This window comes from Malania oleifera, chromosome 13, assembly GCF_029873635.1.
Source record: "Malania oleifera isolate guangnan ecotype guangnan chromosome 13, ASM2987363v1, whole genome shotgun sequence".
Classification (NCBI taxonomy): Eukaryota; Viridiplantae; Streptophyta; class Magnoliopsida; order Santalales; family Ximeniaceae; genus Malania; species Malania oleifera.
The window spans coordinates 5,621,539-5,645,062 of record NC_080429.1 but is presented as its reverse complement, the minus strand read 5'-3'; the positions used below and the strand labels follow the sequence as shown (position 1 = coordinate 5,645,062).

The window sequence follows — 23,524 nt, the reverse complement described above, 5'->3', positions numbered from 1 at the left end:
AAATTATGCATTCAAAACCTGATTTATTGCATATCAGACGTTTATGTTCTGCACCAACTAAAGTTTGGAGCCAAAAAAAAAAAAAATCAATAAAACAACAAGAGCAAAGCAAAACAAAACAAAAACAAAGTAAAACTAAAAACCAAAAGAAAGCAAACAAAAATTGTTTCTGATGAATGGGATGCATTAGCTTCTTTTCCCCACTACTGAAATATCTTGCCTTCTCTGTATTTGCATGTAGGACTATGCTGGAACTTTCTGTTTCTTGCTTTGCTGCATAAAGTCCATGCAGAGAAATTAAAAAGCACAGTTCTTTAAGTGTTTCAATGGAAAAAATTAGACTGCTGATAGAACTATTCCACAGAATGGCAGCAAGAGATGGAAGAAAAATGCCAATTATTTGAAATAGCCAAAAGAACTCAATACTTTAGGAAATCCTTTTGGAGGCCTCTTTCTTGTGATGGCTTCTCAGTATCCAAAACCTCTCTATCTCCTCTGCGGTCCGGCCCGGAATCCGACCGGCGATCAAGTCCCACCTGAAATATCCATATTGTGCATATACGCTTTCAAAAACAAATTGCATAGTCAACTCACAGCGACTAAATCACTTGAAAAGTCACAAGTCACAAACAATGCAGAGATTAAAAACTGGTGATAATAATTTCTCCCGCTTTAGCAAGCATGGTGGCCTAAAACCCTACTAACTAGGGAAAGCAAGTCGCTAGTAAAATTCTTGAAAGTTAAAACCATTTTACTTTTTCTAACCATTCCAGTAATGTCAAGACAAAATGTTTGTGAAGATTCTAACACATTTTTTCTTAGGATTTTCGACCAAATTAATTATTAGAACTAAATTTACTAGAGTAGCAAAAGCAAGAAATCATAATGTTATTTCTATTTTTGGGCCCAACTTAATAGTACAATAAAATCCATCTCTCATTTAGTATTTTTTTTTTCAAAAAAAATTGAATTCAAAAATTTTATAAAAAGTCTCGTGCTTTAACTCATGACTAGCATGGTTCTCTTTTCAGGCCCTTCAGACCTGAAATCACTCCAAACTGCGGAGCGTATGTGGGTCTCACATAATAGGATCCATTGTTTGGACTCACCCACTATTTAAAGTAATCTTATTTTCTTTCTCATTTTCTTTAATAACAAAACATGAAAATGAGGTTTCTTTTATATTTTTCTTTCCTTTTTCTAATACTTTCATGGCTCCAAACGGGGCCTATGGGTTTACTTAAGCTCAAACGTTTTGCTTGAAGAATGAAAAGAAAAGGAAAAGAAAAATAAGGGAGAAACCCATTTTTCTTTATATTTTCTTTTTTTATTAAACATTATCAAAAATAAAAATTTATTTTAATATTACTAAAAATGAAGAAATATTAAATATCAATGATGAATGTGCCCAAAAACTACATGGGTTCGCATTCAATCATGACAATTTACCTGCTTGCTTTTATGAAGTCACTTTGCGAGACAAATTTTCTTCACAATATAATATTGATGCAACTACAAACCTACCACCCAATATGTTAAAATGCGACAAAGTTTTTAGATTGTTGAATGTTGGATGCTGATTTTTCCTTTAAAATAATCCCTAATTAATTATTGCCCACTAGATTGTGTCTAGTTAATTGTTTGGCTTGTGGGGGATGCACCTTGACTCATCCCATATAAATATAACTATATAACTATATATATATATATATATATATATTGAAAAAAGAGGGCGACATCTCCTATCTTTATTAGAAAACCCCTCACTTATGGCGGAAGAATATCGTAGTTCTAACCTTGAGACTTGGATACAACAAAATCAAACTCTAAGACTCTAAAACTAACTTAACCAACTTATTCAAAACCAATAGACCAATGACTAGCAACCAAACAAATAAATAAGAACTAAACAACTATAAGTGAAAAACAAACAAAATTTCGAAAGATAGCACAAAGCATCATGAGCGTAAGGAAGGAAATCCCAACAAATCCAATCAAATCATTCCCTTAACTTGCTGTGGAAGATCATCCTGATAACTATATGATCGAGATATACCATATTCACCCTACTTGGCAAAGAAATCCACACTTTTATTCTCCTCCCTGTAAACATGTTCCGCTTTGTACTGTATGCCTTTCAATGCTAGCACAAGCTCTTCTCACAATTCTCATAAGTTCCAAGTCGAACACTTCCCAAAATTTATCCACTGAACCAACAAAGTAGAGTTACATGCAATCTCCACTTGATCAAATCCGAGATCTTTGCACAGATTAATCCCTATAATAATCGCCTTCAATTCAGCCATATTATTGGTTCCATAACCCAGTAGTGAGGAAAAAACTGCTTTAAATAAACCTTTTTCATCTCTTACCACTCCTCCACCACCACGAATACCTGGGTTACCTCTACAACTTCCATTCACATTCAACTTAACCCAACCTATCCCAAGTTTACACCATCTGACTACACGAGGAAGACGAACTCTCACATTTTTTACTTGAATATCCGAAACACGAAGGACTGCAATATCCGTGCAAGAAGCAGGTGCACATTTAGTTAACGTGTCCAAAATGGATCTTGGCCAATATTTAATATCAAGTCACACAGTTATCACCGAATCATGAATTGATTCCATCCTGGCTCTACATCGACGAGTCCAAAGTCGCCAAATAATGAGATTAGGTATAAGACTTACCAAAATGCCTAACTGTGAGGCCAGTCTTGCACAACTAAACCAGACATTAACTCTAGTTTTTCATGTATTCGTTGTCATACAACTAACACCCAACGCCACTGCTGCTTGTTCCATACTTCCCGAGCAAAAGATCTCGTGCAAAACACATGGTCTAAAGATTCAATCTTGGCATTTGAACAACAATCACATCGAGAGGCCTTCTGAACACCTACTTCTTTAATACGAGTATTAACCGGAAGACAAGCAAACCAAGACTTCCATATACAAATTGACACCCTTTTTGGCAACATAGGATTCCAGATCCATTTTGCAACTAAGAATGCCTCTTTATGCTCCCTTATAATTTCCCAAGCACTTGCCGTGGTAAATTTTCCATCTGTTGAAGTTTTCCAAATTACTATATCTGGACCCTCCTTGCAAGAAATAGCAGAATTTCATATTCCCACTCCCACTTCCATTTATTAGAAAAAAAATGTTAAAATATTTTAAATTATTTCATTTCAACCAAATCATCTACCTTTTTCTTCATTATGTCTTTTTTTTTTTTTAAATTTTAAATAGCTTAATTTAACTATATTATTTCACTATTTAAATTCTACCTCGTGTGTGCGTGAACATATATATATTCACACACACGAGCACACAACCTTTTTTACCTAATGTTTGTGTATGGGTTGTAGGCATAGCTGCACTTGTAGACATAGCTTTGTTATATATTTTATTTTCTTTCTCATTTTCTTTGATAACAAAACATGAACATGAGGATTCTTTTATATTTTTCTTTCCTTTTTCTAGTACTTTCATGGCTCCAAACGGGGCCTATGGGTTTACTTAAGCTCAAGCGTTTTGCTTGAAGAATGAAAAGAAAAGGAAAAGAAAAATAAAGGAGAAACCCATTTTTTCTTATATCTTCTTTCTCTATTAAACATTATCAAAAATTAAAAATTATTTTAATATTACTGAAAATGAAGAAAAATTAAATATCAATGATGAACATGCCCAAAAACTACATGGGTTCGCGTTCAATCATGGCAATTTACCTGCTTGTTTTTATGAAGCACACCAACCACTTTGCGAGACAAATTTTCTTCACAATATGCTTATCGATGTAACTACAAACCTACCACCCCACATTTTAAAATGCGACAAAGTTTTTAGATTGTTGGATGCTGATTTTTCCTTTAAAATAATCCCTAATTAATTATTGCCCACTAGATTGTGTCTAGTTAATTGTTTGGCTTGTGGGAGATGCACCTCGACTCATCCCATATAAATATAACTATATATATATGTTTGAAAAAAGAAGGCGGCACCTCCTATCTTTATTAGAAAACCCCTCACTTATGGCAGAGGAATACCGTGGTTCCAAACTTGAGACTTGGGGATAACAAAATAAAACTCAAAGACCTAAAAACTAACTTAACCAACTTATTCAAAACCAATAGACTAATGACCAGCAACCAAACAAATAAATAAGAACTAAACAACTTGAAGTGGAAAACAAACAAAATTTCGGAAGATAGCCCAAAGCACGAGCGCAAGGAAAGAAATCCCAACAAATCCAGATTCACCCAACTTGGCAAAGAAATCCGCACTTTTATTTGCCTCCCTATAAACATGTTCCATTTTGTACCGTATGCTTCTCAATGCTAGCACAAGCTCTTTCCACAATTCTCCTAAGTTCTAAGCTGAACACTTCCCAAAATTTATCCACTTAACCAACAAATCAGAGTCATATGCAATCTCCACTTGATCAAATCCGAGATCTTTGTACAGATTAATCCCTATAATAATCACCTTCAATTCAGCCATATTATTGGTTCCATAACCCAATAATGAGGAAAAAGTTGCTTTAAATAAACCTCTTTCATCTCTTATCACGTCTCCACCACCACAAATACTTGGGTTACCTCTACAGCTTCCATCCACATTCAACTTAACCCAACCTATCCCAGGTTTACACCATCTGACTACACAAGGAAGACGAACCCTCACATTTTTTACTTGAATATCCAAAGCACGAAGGACTACAATATCCGTGCAAGAAGCAGGTGCATATTTAGTTAATTTGTCTGAAATGGATCTCAGCCAACATTTAATATCAAGCCACATAGTTCTCACTGAATCATGAATTGATTCCATCCTGGCTCTACATTGACGAGTCCAAAGTATCCAAATAATGAGATTAGGTATGAGACCTACCAAAATGCCTAACTGTGAGGCCCGTCTTGCACAACTAAACCAAGCATTAACTTTGGCTTTCCATGTATTCGTTGCCATACAACTAACACCCAACGTCACTGTTTCTTGTTTCCATACTTCCTAAGCAAAAGATCTCATACAAAATGCATGGTATAAAGATTCAATCTTGACATTTGAACAATAATCACATTGAGAGGCCATCTGAACACCTACTTCTTTAATATGAGTATCAATCGGAAGACAAGCGAACCAAGACTTCCACATACAAATTGACACCCTTTTTGGCAACATAGGATGAATTCCTATTTACGCTCCCTTATAATTTACCAAGCACTTGCTTTGGTAAATTTCCCATCTGTTGAAGGTTCCCAAATTACTATATCTGGACCCTCCTTGCAAGAAATAGCAGAGTTCATTACTTCCTCAACCTGATCTTCACCCAATAGATCAACTAATAAATCAACTTTCCACCCATCTCTATCCCAACAATCTTGTGTTCGTAGCTTATGGTTTTTGATTTCCTGAACCTTAGCACAAAGGGGACCGGAGGCTAACCATAGACATAACCAAAAAGAGGCCGACCCTTCTTTAATTTGAACACGAACATGCTCTAATACTTCAGGTATCATACGAACAATTGATCTCCAAAATCTAGTTTCTTTATCTGGTTTCATTTCTCTCAAGTGGTGTCTATTATACAAATACTTGACTTTAAAGAATTGAGTCCACAGATTATCCATAGTTAGCAATCTTCACACAAACTTCATACGCAATGATTTTTTTACTTCCTCAAAATCCCTAATACCCAAACCACCTTCACAAACAGACTTACATATATTAGACCAGGAACAACATTTCCTTTTCCTTTTATCATTTACTCCACTCCAAAAAAAATTTGATAACATAGAATTTATCTTTGTGAAGACAAAATTAGGAATGTCCATTACCGCCAATTGAGGAACTGCCATTGATGATAATACATGCTTTATTAAAATTAAGTGGCCCCCTTGAGATAAAAGCTTAAATTTCCAACCCACTATATTTTCCCTTAATTTAGAAACTAGGGGCTCTAAAATACGGGCCGTAAGACGACCCGATACCAAAGGAACACCCAAGTATGTAACAGGGAAACCTCCTTCCGCAAAGCCAGTCGTCCTTAACAAGGATCTCTTCCAAGCATAAGCAATTCTCTTTGACAAAAAAAATACTTGCCTTGTCTTTATTTATCATTTGACCAGACCAATCCTTATATTTCTTAAGAGTCTTAATAAGCATTCGAATGGAACTTCTCTTGCCATTGGCAAAAATAAGAATGTCATCCGCATAGAGTAGGAGAGACACCAAAGGCGCCCCACACAAGTACAAAAAATATATAAAATTAGAAAAAGGAAGAACACGAATTTACGTGATTCGATAATGTACATATTCACATAATTCATGTGCAATTTTTACTATCAAGCAAAAACTGTCTTGAAGTTTCAACCTCAAGGTCACAAGTTCGATTCTCCCTTAAGAGTTTACCTCGATAAATTATCAGGGGTGCATCAATGGGCGGACAACTTTCACCTTATTTAAAGTGGTGCGAAGGTGGCTGATGTTCTCCAGGTTATCAAAGAAAAAAAAATGTATACAGCTACATGTGAAAGCTTCAAAAAATTTACTATCCTTCAACTTAACAAGTGGAACATGTAAATCATCATATGAACAATAGTCTTTTTCCAATGGGAGTTTCTCTAAAGTATTTGTCTCCACCTCCCTATCTGATACAAAATTATGTGGGACATACTTGGGCATGATTGTACACTTTTGTTCCAAGATTTATGAAACCATATTACTAGATGTCATCAACTGATCACGCACTACTATACCTTCTCCCATTATTAGAATATCAGCGTTGGGAGCACCCAAGACTGGTTTAACAATCTCCTCCCTCTACATAATCTCATACTATTTTGTGTTCATCTGCAAAATCTCCACTTCAAGCCTCGGATCTTTAGGAACAATCTCCCCCTCTTCCATCTCACTTTGCTGAACTGTCTCAACCACTGACAAAATTTTTGATGTCGTTGCACCCTCTTGAACATGAGCCACCTCTAAAGGCTCTTCAACAATGCATAGTTCAATCAATTCTTTCTGAACTTCCTTCCCTTTATCGAATTTCTTCACACGCCAAACTCCTAGTCAATTTTCTTGTCTAGCATTTTTCGTATCCTTACTTCTATCCCCAATTTTATGTTTCCTTTCACCCCCTTGACATACCACCTTTGAACGCCCTTGTCTATGACATTTCTTACAATAAAATCCTTACTTTTCATATCTCACTTCCTGCCAAATTTTCTGATTTTCAGAAACAACAATCGGGAAAGCATCCACCTGATTTGCCAATAAATCCACCTCCACACACATTCTCACACCCATAGCCATAGTGCGGTTAAGCGTAGCATTGTCAGTTCCCAGGTATCAATCAAACCTTGTGGCTAAAATTTGTAAATAATCAGTACCGTTCATGTGCATCAGAAGACCAGTGAGAAATAACCATTGCGGGGTCAAGGATGGTTCCTATTTTAGATTGAAATCCTTTGTCCATCAAAAAAGACGAAACAGAAACCCATCCAAAATCTTTCCTTCATGAGACCATTCATAAAGAAAATCTCGTTCATTCTTCATCTGAACTAGTACGTGAAAATCATCCATGAAATTAACAGAAGGGATCTCCGAAAGGCCCCATGACTTTATGATATTCAAACAGATAACGTCAATGGATGGTCTAAAGCGCAAAAATTTCAAAACCATCGCAAACCGAAAATCTTCCGCCACTTTGTTCATCTCAACATATATGTGTGTATGTGTGTGTGTGTGTGTGTGTGTGTGTGTGTGAAATTATACATTGAGATTATGCGTACACACACGCAAATACAAAAAATATATAAAATTAATCAAAGGAAGAACACGAATTTACGTGATTTGATAATGTGCCTATTCACATAATTCATGTGAAATGTTTACTATCAAACAAAAACTATCTTGAAGTTTCAACCCCAAAGTCAGAGGTTCGATTCTCCCTTAAGAGTTTACCTTGATAAATTATTAGGGGTGCATCAATGGGCAAACAACTTTCACCTTGTTTAAAGTGGAGCGAAGGTGGTTGAAGTTCTCCGGGTTATCAAAGAAAAAAAAATGTATATATAGTTACATGTGAAAACTTCAAAATATTTGCTAAGTAAATAAAGAGATTTTGCACTTGGGGTGGGCCCGTACACACACACATTTATACATTTTTTGATAATTTATTGTAAAGTAATCAAATAAAATTTTTTAAAGTTAATTATTTCAAACTTTTTCCCCCTTGACACATGTAATGGTATAACAATGACTAAAAATTTATCTCGAAAAAAAGGAACTGGAATAGGATTTTTTTTTTTTTTGAAAAAAAAGTATATGATGTTTTTTAGTCAAAACTGTCTAAACCTCCCTAAAATAATTAAAATTTCATTATTGGGGATGAATTTCTTGTTTTGTCATTTCATGTGTTTAAAAAGGAAAAAAAAAAAAATTTAATTATTCAATTTTTATGTAAAAAAAATTATTTGGCTAATTTGTGGTGCATTAGTGTCAAAAATTAAATGCTCATAAAAATTTGTGAAAAAATATTTAAAATATCAGGAACAAAATTTAACTTTTTACTAAATTTAAAGAAAAGGTAAATTTTTTAGTTGTGAAAAATATTATTTTTTCCAAAAAATTTTAAAAGTTTCAATTTATTTTTATTTTTATTTCTAAAATTTGTATTAAAACTATAAAAAAAAAAAAAAGTACCTGTGTAGATCAACTTTTCATATTTTATTTAAGATTATAAAAAAAATACATTTTTTATTTTTTTATTTAAAATTTTGTCACATAACATTTGGGATCATGAGTTTTGAAACTTTAATTTAAGGGTAAAATCAAGTAACAATGCTCGAGTTTTCTAAAACTGACACTTCATGTAAGAACCCGACCAGAGATAAGTGTATTAAATAGATGAGGAAAAGAGAAGGAAAATTTAAAAGGTAAAAATCTGCAGGGCTTGTCGACGAGGCTTCTTTGCTCGTTGACGAAGTCTCTTGTGCAGTTCGGCGACGAGATTCTGTAGCTCGTCGATGAGGATATGCTGAGAGATTTCGGGAAATTCTAAAATCTTAAACTTGTCAACGAGGCCACCGTGGCGTCGACGAACTTCTTTCTACGGCTCATCGATGAGGACGTCGTCTCGTTGACTAGGCTGGCCGGGTCAAAGGGTTATAAATATCTTATTTCACTTGCTTAATGGTTAAGAAACCAAACTCTCTCTTTCTCTAGGATTTTAGGTTGTCTGTTGCCAGAATCAACGATCCGATGTTACCACGTGGATCAGGAGGAGAATCTCTACGTTTATAGTGGATTGAAAAGTCATTTAGAGGATTTTCGGGTTTTGACTGAAAATCGAGGTAAGGGTCTGATTTCAGTTTTGGTATATATGTAGTTGTAAGAATTGTAGTGAAGTATAGTTCTTGGATGTTTTGGTTTTGGGAACTCGGTTCGTAGTTTTGGAGCCATAAAGTTCGTATTTTGGTATTCGGGAAAAGGTAAGAGGATTCTGTTTATATCAGTTATTTTTGAATTGGGATTGGTAAACTTGTAGTTTACAATCGTATGTATGTTTTGGCTACTTGTTTGGGAAAATCTATCAGGTGAAAATGCGGTATTTTTGGGTTACAGTTTTTGGAAAAATTGGGGGTTTCGGGTATCATTTCTATTTCTGTTGGAAAATCGTATGTTGTATAAAACTGTAGTAATGAGATGACCATACTTGTATTTGCATTAAACTGTATTTCTCGAATTGAAAAAGATATGATTGTTGTATACTCAAATAAGTGTGGAATGAAATGTTGTATATAAAATGTTACAGGTTTTTTAAAATAGTTAGGGGCGGCTAATTACCGTACGCTAATGGGTATAGGAAGATGAGTTCCAAAATTGTTCTAGATTTTGTAAAATGGCAAGGGGCTGCTAATTACCATACGCTGACGCCATGTCTCGGCTAAATATCGTGGGTGAGAGTGTCTGACTCAATATCCGAGGGTGTGAAATATCGCATGTTTGTTCCGGTTGGTCACCGATGGGTGTGAGTGGACACCGTACTGGCAACGATATCGCTGTGAGGCTTTGGTTATTGCAGGGTATTAGGTACTTGAGTGTGACGATACTGACCGTATGTTTGGTATCGTATGTATTGGAACTAAATTGTGAAAATACTAGAACTGTATTGTGTTATGTTTTATGTGAAATAACCCGTGTATGTCACACACTGATATAACCTGATTTCTTCCTTATTGAGAGGTGTCTCACCTCGAATATACAAATATTTTTCAAGTCTTTCGAGTAGTCGTAACTAGCATCCTAACGTTTGGGAGCGTGGATGTCGCTTAGCTACGTAGAGTACTTGAGTAAGTACGGATTTTGTAACCAGGTTGTCATTGTTGGGTTTTGTAGAAACTCAAAGTATATATTGTATTTTGGAGTGTAGACTCTAGTCATGTATAGACTCTGGTATGGTACGAGGTATGTATTAGAAAGAATATTTTTACTGTGTATTTGATGTGTATGGATATGTATGTGATTGTGTATAGGGTTTATGTGTACCCCACGGGGTTGGACCCTCATTCAGAGTAGTATCATGTATGTTTTAAATCATACAGAGACAAGTTAGGTTACTAAATCACACCTAGGACCCATTTGCGGGTTCGGGGCATAACAGCTTGGTATCAGAGCTAACCAAGTTGTTAGGTCTTGTAGACTTGGTTAGGCGTAATTATGTGTACATACCAGAGTTTAAGATGTAGGAAGTGGGTAGAGTAGGTCGAGGGTTGTTTTGTTGCTAGACAGGGACTTATTGGCGATGTTCTACGTTTTTCCTAAAATGACGATTTCAGTAAAATCAAGACAAACCATTGATGGTTTCATGTCAGTGTGGTAGGACAGACCTGGACCTGTGAGAGTTGTAGTTAACATGGTTGGGTTTCAATGATTGTGTTAACTGTGTATGATATAGGAATTGTAACCGATTCCTATCCTATTTTCAGAATGGAGCCTAAGGATAACAACTTGGATAGTGGTTTCGAGGGGACTGCAAGTGATGAGTCTCCTTCTGTGCCTTGGGGTTTGACGAGGCAGGTTATGTGAGAGATTAGGCGTAGTGTTAGGAGACGTGCACTCTCCTACTTCCATGGATTGTACCATAGAGAGGTTCACCCGCATGCACCCTCCGACCTTTATGGGGGGACCCGATCTGATAGTAGCAGAGAACTGGGTGTAGAAGACCGAGAAGATATTGGAAGTTCTACATTGTACTGACCAGAAGAAGGTTCTCTATTCTACCTTTCAGCTCATAGAAGAAGAGGAAAAATGGTGGACGGCGGTGAGTCTGCTTGAGAAGCAGAGAGCTGGTCCATTTGGTATGACTTGGAGCCGTTTCGAGGAAGTATTTTTCGAGAGATACTTCCCGGCTTCCACTTGTGGCGTGAAGGCTACTGAGTTCTCAAACCTGACTCAGGGAATCCTGACTGTGCAGAGATATGCTGCCAGATATATTAAGCTATCTCGTTTCGTGCCGTATTTGATCTTAAACGAGTATGAGAAGGCTCAGAGGTTCGAGAAGGGTTTGCGGAAGGAGATCCGCTGGCTTGTGGGGATGCTGTAGATTCGAGAGTTTTCTGTTCTGGTGGATAAAGCCACCATAGTTGAGGTTGACCTCTAGGGGGATGAGGGGGTATAGGAACAGAAGAAGAGGCTGGTATCTTCTAGTTCTCAGACTAGTCCTCGACAGGGACAATGGAAGAAGAAGAAGAACTATGGTTTGGGCTATCACCAGAATACCGAACAATAGAGTTCTCAGGGAGATCCATCCTCCGCACCATGCACCAAGTGTCTTAAATGGCATGATGCTGAATGTTAGTCAGTAATTGTTGCAATTGTGGCAAACCGGGCCACATATCCCTATACTATCAGGCATAGAGGAGCGATATGTCTGCACAGAGCCAGAACCATAAAAGTAATCAGAAGCCTTAGGGAACTATCAAGAAAACACGACTCTGACAAGGGTGCACTCCCTTACTCCAGCAGTTACGGAACACGCTGGGAACGTGGTGACAAGTACCATGTTATTGCTTTCGAATAGAGTTTTTGTTTTATTCGATTCGAGAGCAACCCATTTGTTTATATCTGCTAGTTTCGTGAAACTATGTAGGGTTGAAACCCCAGTGATGGATGAGTGGTTGTCTGTGGCTACATCAATTGAGAGTGTAACGATCTGTAGTTAAATATTAGGAAACTGTCCAGTGGTTATTCAGGGAAGACTGCTATTGGGGAACCTAATAGTGTACGACATATGTGGATTTGACGTCATACTGGGGATGGATTGACTATTCTTTAGTTATGCAGTGATTGATTGTCGTAGGAAGGTAGTAGTGTTCAGACCTCCTGGGAAGCAGGAGTATGAGTTCATGGGATCGTGTGTGTGTTCGACACCATAAATTTTGTCTACTATACAGGTGAGAAGGTTACTCTTGGAGGGCTGCCAGGGGTACCTAGCTTGGGTGAAGGAACCATCTCGGGATGATTTGAAACTTGAAGATATCAGAGTAGTTAACGAATTTTCGGATGTATTCTCGGAAGACTTACCCTATTTACCTTCTGATTGGGAGGTGGAGTTTGCTATTGATTTGCTGTCAGGTAAGGCTCTGATTTCTAAAGCTCCATACCAAATGGCTCCAACTGAACTTAGGGAGTTAAAGGAGCAGTTGCAGGAAATATAGGACAAGGGCTTTGTTCTTGAGGAAGAAGGAAGGGTCAATGTGAATGTGCATTGATTACCACGAGATTAACAAGGTAACAGTGAAGAATCGATGCCTATTGCCTAGTATAGATGATCTATTTGACTAGCTGCAGGGAATGCATGTATTTTCGAAGATCAATCTACGGTCAAGGTATCGTCAGGTGAAAGTTAGGACTGAGGATGTGGCAAAGACTGCTTTCCGAACCAGATACAGTCACTACGAGTTTCTAATCATGCCTTTCGGGTTGACAAATGCCCTAGCAATATTTATGTACCTAATGAACAAGGTTTTTCATGAATACCTGGATCAGTTTGTAGTGGTGTTTATTGACAATACTCTGGTATACTCTAGGAGTTTGGAAGAGCACGGAAACCATCTAAGGTTGGTACTATAGGTTCTATAAAAGAAGAAGTTGTATGCTAAGTTGAAGAAATGCGAGTTCTGGTTGAATTAGGTCATGTTTCTAGGCCATGTCGTGTCAAAGGGTGGTATCTCAGTTGATCCTAGTAAGATAGAAGCAGTGGTTGACTAGGTGAAATCGAAAAGTGTGCAGGATGTTCAGAGTTTCCTAAGACTGGCTAAGTATTACTGGCGATTCGTGGAGAGATTCTCTAAGTTATTTGGCCCTCTGACACGATTGACGAGGAAGGGTGTGAGATTTGATTGGACTGACAAGTGCGAGCAGAGTTTCCAAGAGTTGAAACACCGATAGGACATTACCCCGATTTTAACCATCCCATTTGGTAATGGTGGTTTTGTGATTTACAGCGACACATCACTGAAGGGTTTGGGGTGTGCGCTGATGCAACAGGGGAAAGTAATTGCTTATGCTTCTTGGTAACTCAAGGAGTATGAGAAGAATTATCCCACGCATGATCTAGAGTTGGCAGCGATAGTATAGGCATTGAAGATCTGGAGACACTACTTGTATGGTGAATAGTGTGAGATCTTCACGGACCACAAGAGCTTCAAATACTTTTTCATATAGAAGGAGTTGAACATGAGGCAGAGACTTTCATTGCTAGCTTGGTGATCCAACCGACATTATTTGAGAGAATTAAAGTTGCGCAGGCTAATGATGCGGAGTTAGTCAAGTTTGTAGAGAGTGTGCAGCAAGGGTTGGCTGCAGATTTTAACATCTCTAAGGGAGGTGTGCTGAGGTTTGGAAACAGACTATGCATTCCAAACGATGAGGGGATAAAGATGACGATCCTAGAGGAAGCACATCGTTCTTTGTATACAGTACATCCGAGTAGTACGAAGATGTATTGGGATTTGTGCAAATCCTTCTAGTGAAGTGGCATGAAATAGGAGATTGCTCGATTTGTAGAACAATGTCTGACGTGTCAGCAAGTAAAGGCTAAGCATCAGAGGTCGGTAAGGCCGTTGCAGCCATTGAGCATCCCAAAGTCGAAATGGGAACACAACTCCATGGACTTTGTCATCGGGTTACCACCAACACTGCACGAGCAGAATGCCATCTGGGTAAAAGTGGACAGGTTGACCAAATCTGCTCACTTTGTACCGAGGAGGGTTAGCTACTCTTTGATTAGACTAGCAGATTTGTACGTGCAGGAGATAGTTAGAATGCATAGGGTACCGGTATCCATTGTTTCAGATCGAGACCTGAGATTCACTTCTCGATTCTAGAAGAGCTTACAAGAAGCACTAGGGAAGAAACTTACTTTCAGTATAGCGTTCCACCCCCAGACTGATGAACAGTTAGAGAGGACGATACATATCTTGGAAGATATGTTACGGGCTTGTGTATTACACTTCGATGGTAGTTGGATTCAGTTTCTACCATTGGTGGAGTTTTCCTATAAAACTAGCTTTTAGGCTAGCGGGATGGTGTCGTTCGAGGCATTGTATGGTAGGAGGTGTCATTCTACTCTGTATTGGGATGAGGTTGGTGAACGACAGATATTGGGTCCTGAACTCGTACAACAGGCTTCTGAGAAGGTCAGATTGATTAGGGATAGGATTAAATCAGTTTAGAGTCGGTAGAAGAGTTATGCAGATGTTCGCTGTCGTGAGTTGGAATTCGAGGTAGGGGGTAAGATATTTCTAAGAATCACTTTGATGAAAGGGGTGATGGGATTCGGGAAGAAGGACAAGCTGTGTGATGACCCAAAAATTTATATATATGATTAAAGTACAATAATAATAAAATAATAAAAATAGTCATTAAGTTAATATCAATACAGAAGTGTTTTTCTGTAGGATCCTTGATTCCATATTTGATGCCTAAGAAAGACCTTGTCTTAGCGAGTGCTCAGAGACCATTGCGGCTCAGTCGCTCCCTGGAGGTCGGCCTGGTCAAAATGGAATTTCATAGGATAAACAGGATAGACACTATTTGTACACGTAAATAAGTATATATACATAAAATAGTGTTTTGACAGACATAATTTGTCGAAATACATAATAAGATAATAATAATATAGGTATCATATGTGGGGCCCACAATACTGTGTGGGGCCCACATGAGTCCCGAAACCGTATGAAGGTTTTCACAAGTCTCAAAACTATGCAGGATGCATAAAATCGTATAAGAGTTATTGGAATTACGTACGATCCATTTGGGTCTCGAAATTGTGTGGGGCCCACAAGACTACATGGGGCCCACAAGACCATGTGGGGCCCACATGAGTTTTTAAAATTTAAATTTAATTCTTATTCAAAAATAAAATAAAATAAAATAAATACTAAATATAGTTTAAAATTAATAACAATGATAATAATAATGATTAAGAAAAATAATAAAATAATAAAATAATTAGTTAGGTAATGGATTAATTAATAAGGTAAGTAATTAATTAAAAATTTATTTAGTGAGAATGGTGGCAAGCACTCCCAAATGGCCTCCACTCAAGTTTAAAATTAATAACAATGATAATAATAATGATAATAATGATTAAGAAAAATAATAAAATAATAAAATAATTAGTTAGGTAATGGATTAATTAATTAGGAAAGTAATTAATTAAAAATTTATTTAGTGGGAATGGTGGCAAGCACTCCTAAATAGCCTCCACTCAACCCATACCTTGCCCATTCTTTAATTTTTAAAATGATAATTTCACCTATCTCCCCACACTTTTATAAATTCTATTTCTTCCCCAAAATTTTCCTATAAATAGGGAGCTCTCAACCTTCATTTTTCACAACAATTTTCCAAGGAAGAGAAGGATTAGTGAGTGAAAGAATTTGTGGTGGAGAGAGAATTTTTGAATAAATTCTTAATCACCCACTTTTTCCGATCTCATTTCTTAAAGATAATTATTGTGTTCGTAGCACACGGTAAAAGAAGAAGGTAAGTAAATTTGATTATGTTAGTATTTTTATTCAAAATTTATACCCGAGTTTATTTGTAAGTAAATTTGATTATGTTAGTATTTTTATTCAAAATTTATACCCGAGTTTATTTGTAAGTAAATTTTGATTATGTTAGTTTCTTTTTATTTTAAATTCATACCCGAGTTTATTTTGTACGTAAATTTTAATTATGTTACTTAGTTCCACAAAATTTCCATGAGTTTATTTTTACGCATATTTAATTATACCAGTTCTATCTTTAATATACTTGCATCTATTTTTGGGTTAAAAAATGTTCCAATCCCTTCGGGTAAATTTTCAGCATTTCTTTCTATTCAAAAATAAAATTATATATATTTTTAACACAAAAATTGTGTGGCATGAGTTTATTTCTACGTTACATTTTTTATGTAAATATGAGTAAAGATGAGATTTTCACGATATTATTTTAAATTGCATAAATTATAATAAGATGATTTTCAAACCCCTTATGGCAACGAAAGTTCAAAGTTACAGATGCTCGGTACCGCAGCTTAAAGTTTATACGGATCAGAGTGCACCCACACTGTTTACAGAGTGGTTATTTATGTTAGTGGATTTCTCCTGAGTGCACACCTGGTTTAAGTCCAGGACTTAATAAGGAAAATCTCACTTAAAGTTTACGTACGTTGATTTAGTTTGGTCGGCCAGCCAAGCTAAGTCCAGTCTTCGGACCGCACAACCCAGTCATGGGGGTAAACATGACTTACGGCAAACAGGCCTAAGGGTGGTTTTTATAATATATGTTTATACATATTTAATTACGTATACAAGTTACTGATGATTTGAAGGAAAAGTATAAGTTTACGTGAAAAGGATCATTCTGGTGCTTAAATGACGATCTAAGGAAAACGTATAAGGAAAAGTATATGTATGTTTATCATTAAATGTTTTTACAGTTTTAAAGTTAAAAGTTTAATTTAGCAGTTATAATATATGATTATAAAAATTTACTGTTGAAATTGATGACAAAAGTTTTATGCAGAAATTTTTAAATTTATATTTATTCTAAAAGCAGTCTTGAAGTTATATTATTAAATATTGTTTTACGAAATTCTTTAAAAGCTCATTTTAGCCACACACTAATAATAATCTTATTTACTTACTGAGCGTCGTCTCACCCCAATCATATTTTATTTCAGATAACTCTGAAGGACATGTCGGAAATCAGGCTTAGCAAGCATGCGGGTGGGGATTAGAAAAATAAAGATTTATTAGAAATATAGTATGATTTCAGATATTTACGTTTGTGTAATTTTCTTCTTTTGAAATAAGTGATTGTAACATGAATAATTAGCGCTCTGGTTTAATAAGAATCGAGTTTATTTGCTTCCACTGTAAATCAGTAGTAAAGAGTTAATATCCCAGGTCCCTCGGGGTCGGGGTGTTACAAGCTGAGCCCGAGGTATATGAGACCATTCGTTGTATTGGAATGAGTGGGTCTGGTGGCCTATAGGATTGCACTACCCCCAACACTCTCGAGGATCCATGATGTGTTTCACGTATCCATGTTGAGGAGGTACGTGCTGGATTCGTCACATGTGATTAGTTACAAATCCTTAGAGATTGAAGATGCTTTGGCGTATGAAGAGATACCTGTTCAGATTTTGGATTGTAAAGTTCAAAGGTTGCGTACCAAGGAGATACCGTTAGTGAAAGTACTGTGGCGGAATCATGCAGTTGAGGAAGCTTCTTAGGAGTTAGAGATGGAAATACACCGGAAACATCCACAATTGTTTTGAGTAGAAGTTTTGGGTAGCAGGATCGGTATGGGTATGTATGTATGTTATATTCTTTTATCGTAGTAATGATGTGTGGTTAGTCTTTGGGAGAGTTTTGTAATATTATGAGCTCTCAAGGTAGTGTATGTATGTAACCACGGTATTCCTCCGCCATAAGTGAGGGTATGTATGTATTTGGGACGGGGCTACTATGTGGGTGGTCGCCGACTCTTTCTAGAGTCGAGTATGCGTTGGGTATGTAATTGAATTGGTAAATGAGAGATTACAAATTTCGAGGATGAAATTTTTGTAAGAAGGGGAGGTTGTAAGAACCCGACCCGAGATAAGTGTATTAAATAGATGAGGAAAAGAGAAAGAAAATTTAAAAGGTAAAAATCAGTAGGGCTCATCAACGAGGCTTCTTTGCTCGTTGAGGAAGTCTCTTGTGCAGCTTGGCGACGAGATTTAGTAGCCCGTCGACGAGGATATGCCGAGAGATTTCGGGAAATCCTAAAATCCCAGGCTTGTCGACGAGGCCACCGTGACGTCGACGAACTTCCTTTTGAGGCTCATCGATGAGGACGCCGTCTCGTCGACAAGGCTGGCCGGGTCAAAGGGTTATAAATATCTTATTTCACCTGCTTAATGGTTAAGAAACCAAAAACTCTCTCTCTCTAGAACTCGAAAACTCTTTCTCTCTCTCTCTCTCTCTCTCTCTTTAGGATTTCGGGCCGTCTATTTCCAAAATCAACGATTTGACGTTACCACGTGGATCAGGAGGAGAATTTCTACATTTATAGTGGATCGAAAAGTTGTTTAGAGGATTTTTGGGTTTTGACCCAAAACCGAGGTAAAAGTCCGATTTCAGTTTCGTTTCGGTATATATGTAGTTGTAAGAATTGTAGTGAAGTATAGTTCTTGGATGTTTAGGTTTTGGGAACTCGGTTCGTTGTTTTGGAGTCAGATTCGTATTTTGGTATTCGGGAAAAGGTAAGGGGATTTTTTTTATATCAGTTAATTTTGAAATTAGGATCGGTAAACTTGTAGTTTACGATTGTATGTATGTTTTGGCTACTTGTTTAGGAAAATCTATCAGGTGAAAATGCGAGATTTTTGGGTTACAGTTTTTGGGAAAATTGGGGGTTTTAAGTATCATCTCTATTTCTGTTGGAAAATCATATGTTGTATAAAACTGTAGTAATGAGATGACCATACCTGTATTTGCATTAAACTATATTTCTAGAATTGAAAACGATATGATTGTTGTATACTCAAATAAGTGTGGAATGAAATGTTGTATGTAAAATGTTGCAGGTTTTGTAAAATAGTTAGGGGCGGCTAATTACCGTACGCTGATGGGTATAGGAACATGAGTTCCAAAATTGTTCCACGTTTTGTAAAACAGCTAGGGGCTGCTAATTACCGTACATTGACGCCATGTCTCGGCTAAATATCATGGGTTCAGAGTGTCTAACTCTATATCCGAGGATGTGAAATATCGCTTATTTGTTCCGGTTGGTCACCGATGGGTGTGAGTGGACACCGTACTGGCAATGATATCACTGTGAGACTTTAGTTATTGTAAGGTATCAGGTGCTTGAGTGTAACGACACTGACCGTATGTTTGGTATCGTATGTATGAGAACTGAATTGTGAAAATGCTGAAATTGTATTATGTTATGTTTTATGTCGAAATAACACTTGTATGCCACACACTGATATAACCTGCTTTCTTCCTTATTGAGAGGTGTCTCATCCTGAATATACAAATATTTTTTAGGTCCTTCGAGTAGCTGTAACTATCATCCTAACGTTCGGGAGCGTGGGTGTTGGTTAGTTGCGTAGAGTACTTGAGTAAGTACGGATTTTGTAACCGAGTTGTCATTGTTGGGTTTTGTAGACACTCGGGGTATATACTATATTTTGGAGCATAGACTCTGATATAGTATGAGGTATATATTAAAAAGAATATTTCCGCTGCATATTTGATGTGTATGGATATGTATGTGATTGTGTATAGGGTTTATATGTACCCCTCGGGGTCGGACTCTCATTCAAAGTAGTATCATGTATGTTTTAAAATATATAGAGACATGTTAGGTTACTAAATCACACCTGAGACCCATCTACAGGTTTGGGGTGTGACACTTCACCTCCTATATTTTTAAAAACTATAAAGAGCTTCTTGAGGATTAATTTTATTGATAAAATAAACTTTCCATTAATTGACCGTTAGTCAACCGTTATATATATATGAAAAAAATATATAATTTTAATCATAATAAAATGGTATTTTTCAAACAATTCCTATTTGATAAATTAAATTGAAAAAAAAATCAACATTAAGTTTTAAAACTAATTAAGTGAATCGAAAACCTAATTGATTCTCAAATTAACTAATCTATCCGATTGAGTCCCTTTAAATCAACCAATTGACAACATCATAACAAAAACAAATTACTACTATTATTTTTTTTAAAAAAATAGGAAAAATAAAAATTACTAAAAATTCATAGAAATACATAGTAATTCAAATACTACAAGAAGTTTATTTGATGTAATTTTCATAAAAACTTAATGACTGAACATATTGTAAAACGAATAAAATATAGTTCAATATTTTTAAATTCAAGTAACTTATCAAACATGGTGTAAAAAATAAAATAAAATAAACTTTCGAAATTTATTTTTTTATAAATTAAAATTAGAAAAGGAGATGTAAGTTTTTCTGTCCTGAAGAAGGGGCCGGAATGACGAGAAATTATAATATTATAAGTTGGACGGAGTCGCCACTATCCTGTTATTTACTTAGGTGCAGTTAGTTTACCAAATTATTACATGTTAATTGGTCTCTAAATTAATACTATACCAAGGAACCAATAGTGTTGGTCTACTTGTTTTTCAAGGGATTTTTTTTTTTTGTAATTTTTAAAAATTCAAGGGTGAAGTGTTATTTTTTGAAAATTGAAATTTTACCCTTAATTTAAATTTGTATGGATATTAACAAAACTTAATACATAATTCATGTAATAAAAGTCCAATATCTAAATTTTAATTTTTTATACTCAATAATAATAATAATAATAATAATAATAATAATAATAACTTTTCAATATAAATTTAAAAATTTAAAAACAATATAGCATCTTTGTAATTATTTTAAAAAGTTAAAAAAAATAAAACTATTTTTTCAATCAAATATTGCCAAAAAATTTTGTTATGTATTTATTTGTCCAAAAAAATTATAAAATTAAAGTTATGCTTGGTTCCAAAAATGTCTATTTTCAAGAATAGATTAATTTTAGTTCGTTAGTTATAAGAAATTATACTATTATTATAAAACAAATAAAAATACGAAACATTATTATGAAGATGTTTATTTTCTTCTTATTACATGTTAAATAAAATAATTATGAATGTACAAGAAATAACTATTTTTTTGATTTCAAAAGTTTAAACTATACTCCATCTTAATCCAAGGATTAACTATTCCATCGAAGCAAACTAGTCATAAAAAAATTAATTAGCTTTTTATACTTTTTTAAACACTAAAATAAAAATAAAAAATACTTTTCACAACTAAACCCCACAACTTTTTGTCTTTATTATTATTATTATTATTTTATTATTATTATTATTATTATATTTTTAAATTTAGGACAAGTAAATCTAGGGGAACACCCCGGATCCACTGGCGTGGCAAGCGTGGTTATAAAATATAATTTTTTTTATTTTTTATTATAAAGTATTTTTGTGATAAGGTAGGATTTATTATACAGCGATTTTCAATGGAGCTGGGTCCATATATGCCACGTTAACTTCAACGTTCATTAAAATAGGGATAAGGGTCGTGTATGATCATTTAATTAATTTTATATTTTTCTATTTTACACAAATTTATATAAATTTAAATTTAATTTTGAATATGAAAGTTTAAAATGTATTTATGAGCCCAATTTTTTTTTTAAAATATAAATTTTTTTGTATGTTTAAATGAATTTTAGTTCCACTTTATATTAAATTTATCTACATTGATACAAATTTAAATTTAGAATGTCAAGCTTTCAAGCATGAGATTAAGGACGAAAGTATTTAAGATTGTAATATATTTCTAATAATGCAAAATGTTGGATTTTTAAATTTTAAAACATATTTATTGAATGAATATTATATAATAGTCATTGATTTTATTTTTTCTTTAAATATATATTAAATTTAACATTTTAGTTTTAACATTTTTTACGATATTAACTACTACTTTAGTAATTTTGTATTCATATAATGGAAATTATTCTTAATTTCTTAATTTTAAGCAATGTTCTTTGTAGGCGCGAAATCGGCTTTAAAGGCAACGGTCCTTCCAAGTCTCAACTTCCGATAAGTATTTGTGTTTTTATTTAATATTAATTTTATTAATAAGTATTTTTTTTTCTTCTATTATATTTCTAATATATATGGGGGTGCACAAATTTTGTCTTGGGATAAAAAAAATTGAAAAAAAAAAGTACAAGAAAGATTAATGTATAATTTTGTATAATTCAAATTATTGACTACAAGGAAAAAAATCCTATTCATGGGCTCCGTTTAAATATTACTCTATAAATTCATGCATGGCCCCTAATTAATCATCAAGTTTATTATTTTTCTGTAATATAACATCTCGTAATTTGCCTTCCAAAGCGAATTATAAGGATTTGATTCTCCTTGGTTGTTCTAGGATATCGAATAAAAAGTTGGAGATCGAATAATTTCTCCCGTGACTTGTTCCTATGAGACCCGTAAACTAAGTTGAATTTATAAACTTTCATACTGATTTCCAAAAAAGTTTCAAATATTAAAAAAAATTATAAGAATTAATCCTATTTATACACACATATGATAATACAGAAATTGCAAATAAATTAAATATCAAGTAGCAATGGCTTAATTAATTAATTAATTAATTACCTGTCCCCAACAAGCCTATGCATTCTGAGGATAAGATCTTCTTCCTGCTCGCTCATGCTTATATTCTCCCACTCTATGCTGCTTACCTCTGCCATCCATCCATTTCAACCAAAGTATATTATGCTCTAGCACGATCCACAGAACCCTCTTAAACTTTTCAGAAAAAAATTATGAGCTGTTTGGTTTGTCAAATGATATTTATACAAAACCATAAATAGAGTAAGGGAAAAGATTCATTTATTTATGTTTCTTTCTCATATGCCAAACAAGCAGTTACTGACCTTCAGATTCAGCCGTGGTGATGATTTTGAATTGCTTGCGGTGATGTCTGTCCATAACTCGATCTTAAGTACTGCACCGCAGTGTAGAATGAGAGAGAGAGAGAGAGAGAGAGAGAGAGAGAGAGAGAGAGAGAGAAGAATTGGAAGAAGAGGAATGAAAAAGCTCGAGAGGTTTATGAAGGAGTAATGAAAGAGGGAGAAGCCTCAATCACAAATACTGTTTGACCAACAAACTCAGAAATATACGTTTGCTTGCTGACTCGTAGAGAACAGACTCGTAGTTGAGACTTGAGATACGTACATTCCCAGATAGAGACAGAGATAGGGAGATCGTGGCGGGTAATTAAGCACTTAATTACACTCTGTTTGGGCGAGATAGATTTCAACTTCATCCAAAATGTAAACTTATCAAAGGTCACTTCTCAAGTTAGAATTTCATACGTACAAGCGCAGTGTTATCTCTTCTT

The 23,524-nt window shown here is 35.1% G+C and overlaps 1 protein-coding gene across 2 annotated transcripts; it reads right to left on the bottom strand.

The window, feature by feature from the left end:
* Window positions 1-166: 166 nt before the first annotated feature.
* On the bottom strand, window positions 167-23,269 carry LOC131145427 (MYB-like transcription factor ETC3). Of its 2 annotated transcripts, XM_058094480.1 has the most exons (4): window positions 23,058-23,267; window positions 22,777-22,864; window positions 427-536; window positions 167-273 (listed from the first exon to the last, which is right to left on the bottom strand). In XM_058094480.1, exons 1-3 carry the CDS (start codon window positions 23,110-23,112, stop codon window positions 428-430), a joined length of 252 nt encoding a protein of 83 aa, XP_057950463.1. In that variant the 5' UTR covers window positions 23,113-23,267; the 3' UTR covers window positions 167-273; window position 427. The 2 variants fall into 2 exon arrangements, with proteins under 2 accessions (XP_057950463.1, XP_057950465.1); XM_058094482.1 differs by having other exon boundaries at window positions 167-536; window positions 23,058-23,269.
* Between the last annotated feature and the right edge of the window lie 255 nt (window positions 23,270-23,524).

Coding starts and splice junctions, on each gene's coding strand:
- LOC131145427 (XM_058094482.1), bottom strand. CDS start 23,112: ATGGACAGACATCACCGCAAGCAATTCAAAATCATCACCACGGCTGAA. Junction 22,865..23,057: donor CACCACGGCTGAATCTGAAG/GTCAGTAACTGC, acceptor GATGGATGGCAG/AGGTAAGCAGCATAGAGTGG. Junction 537..22,776: donor CATAGGCTTGTTGGGGACAG/GTAATTAATTAA, acceptor TGGATATTTCAG/GTGGGACTTGATCGCCGGTC.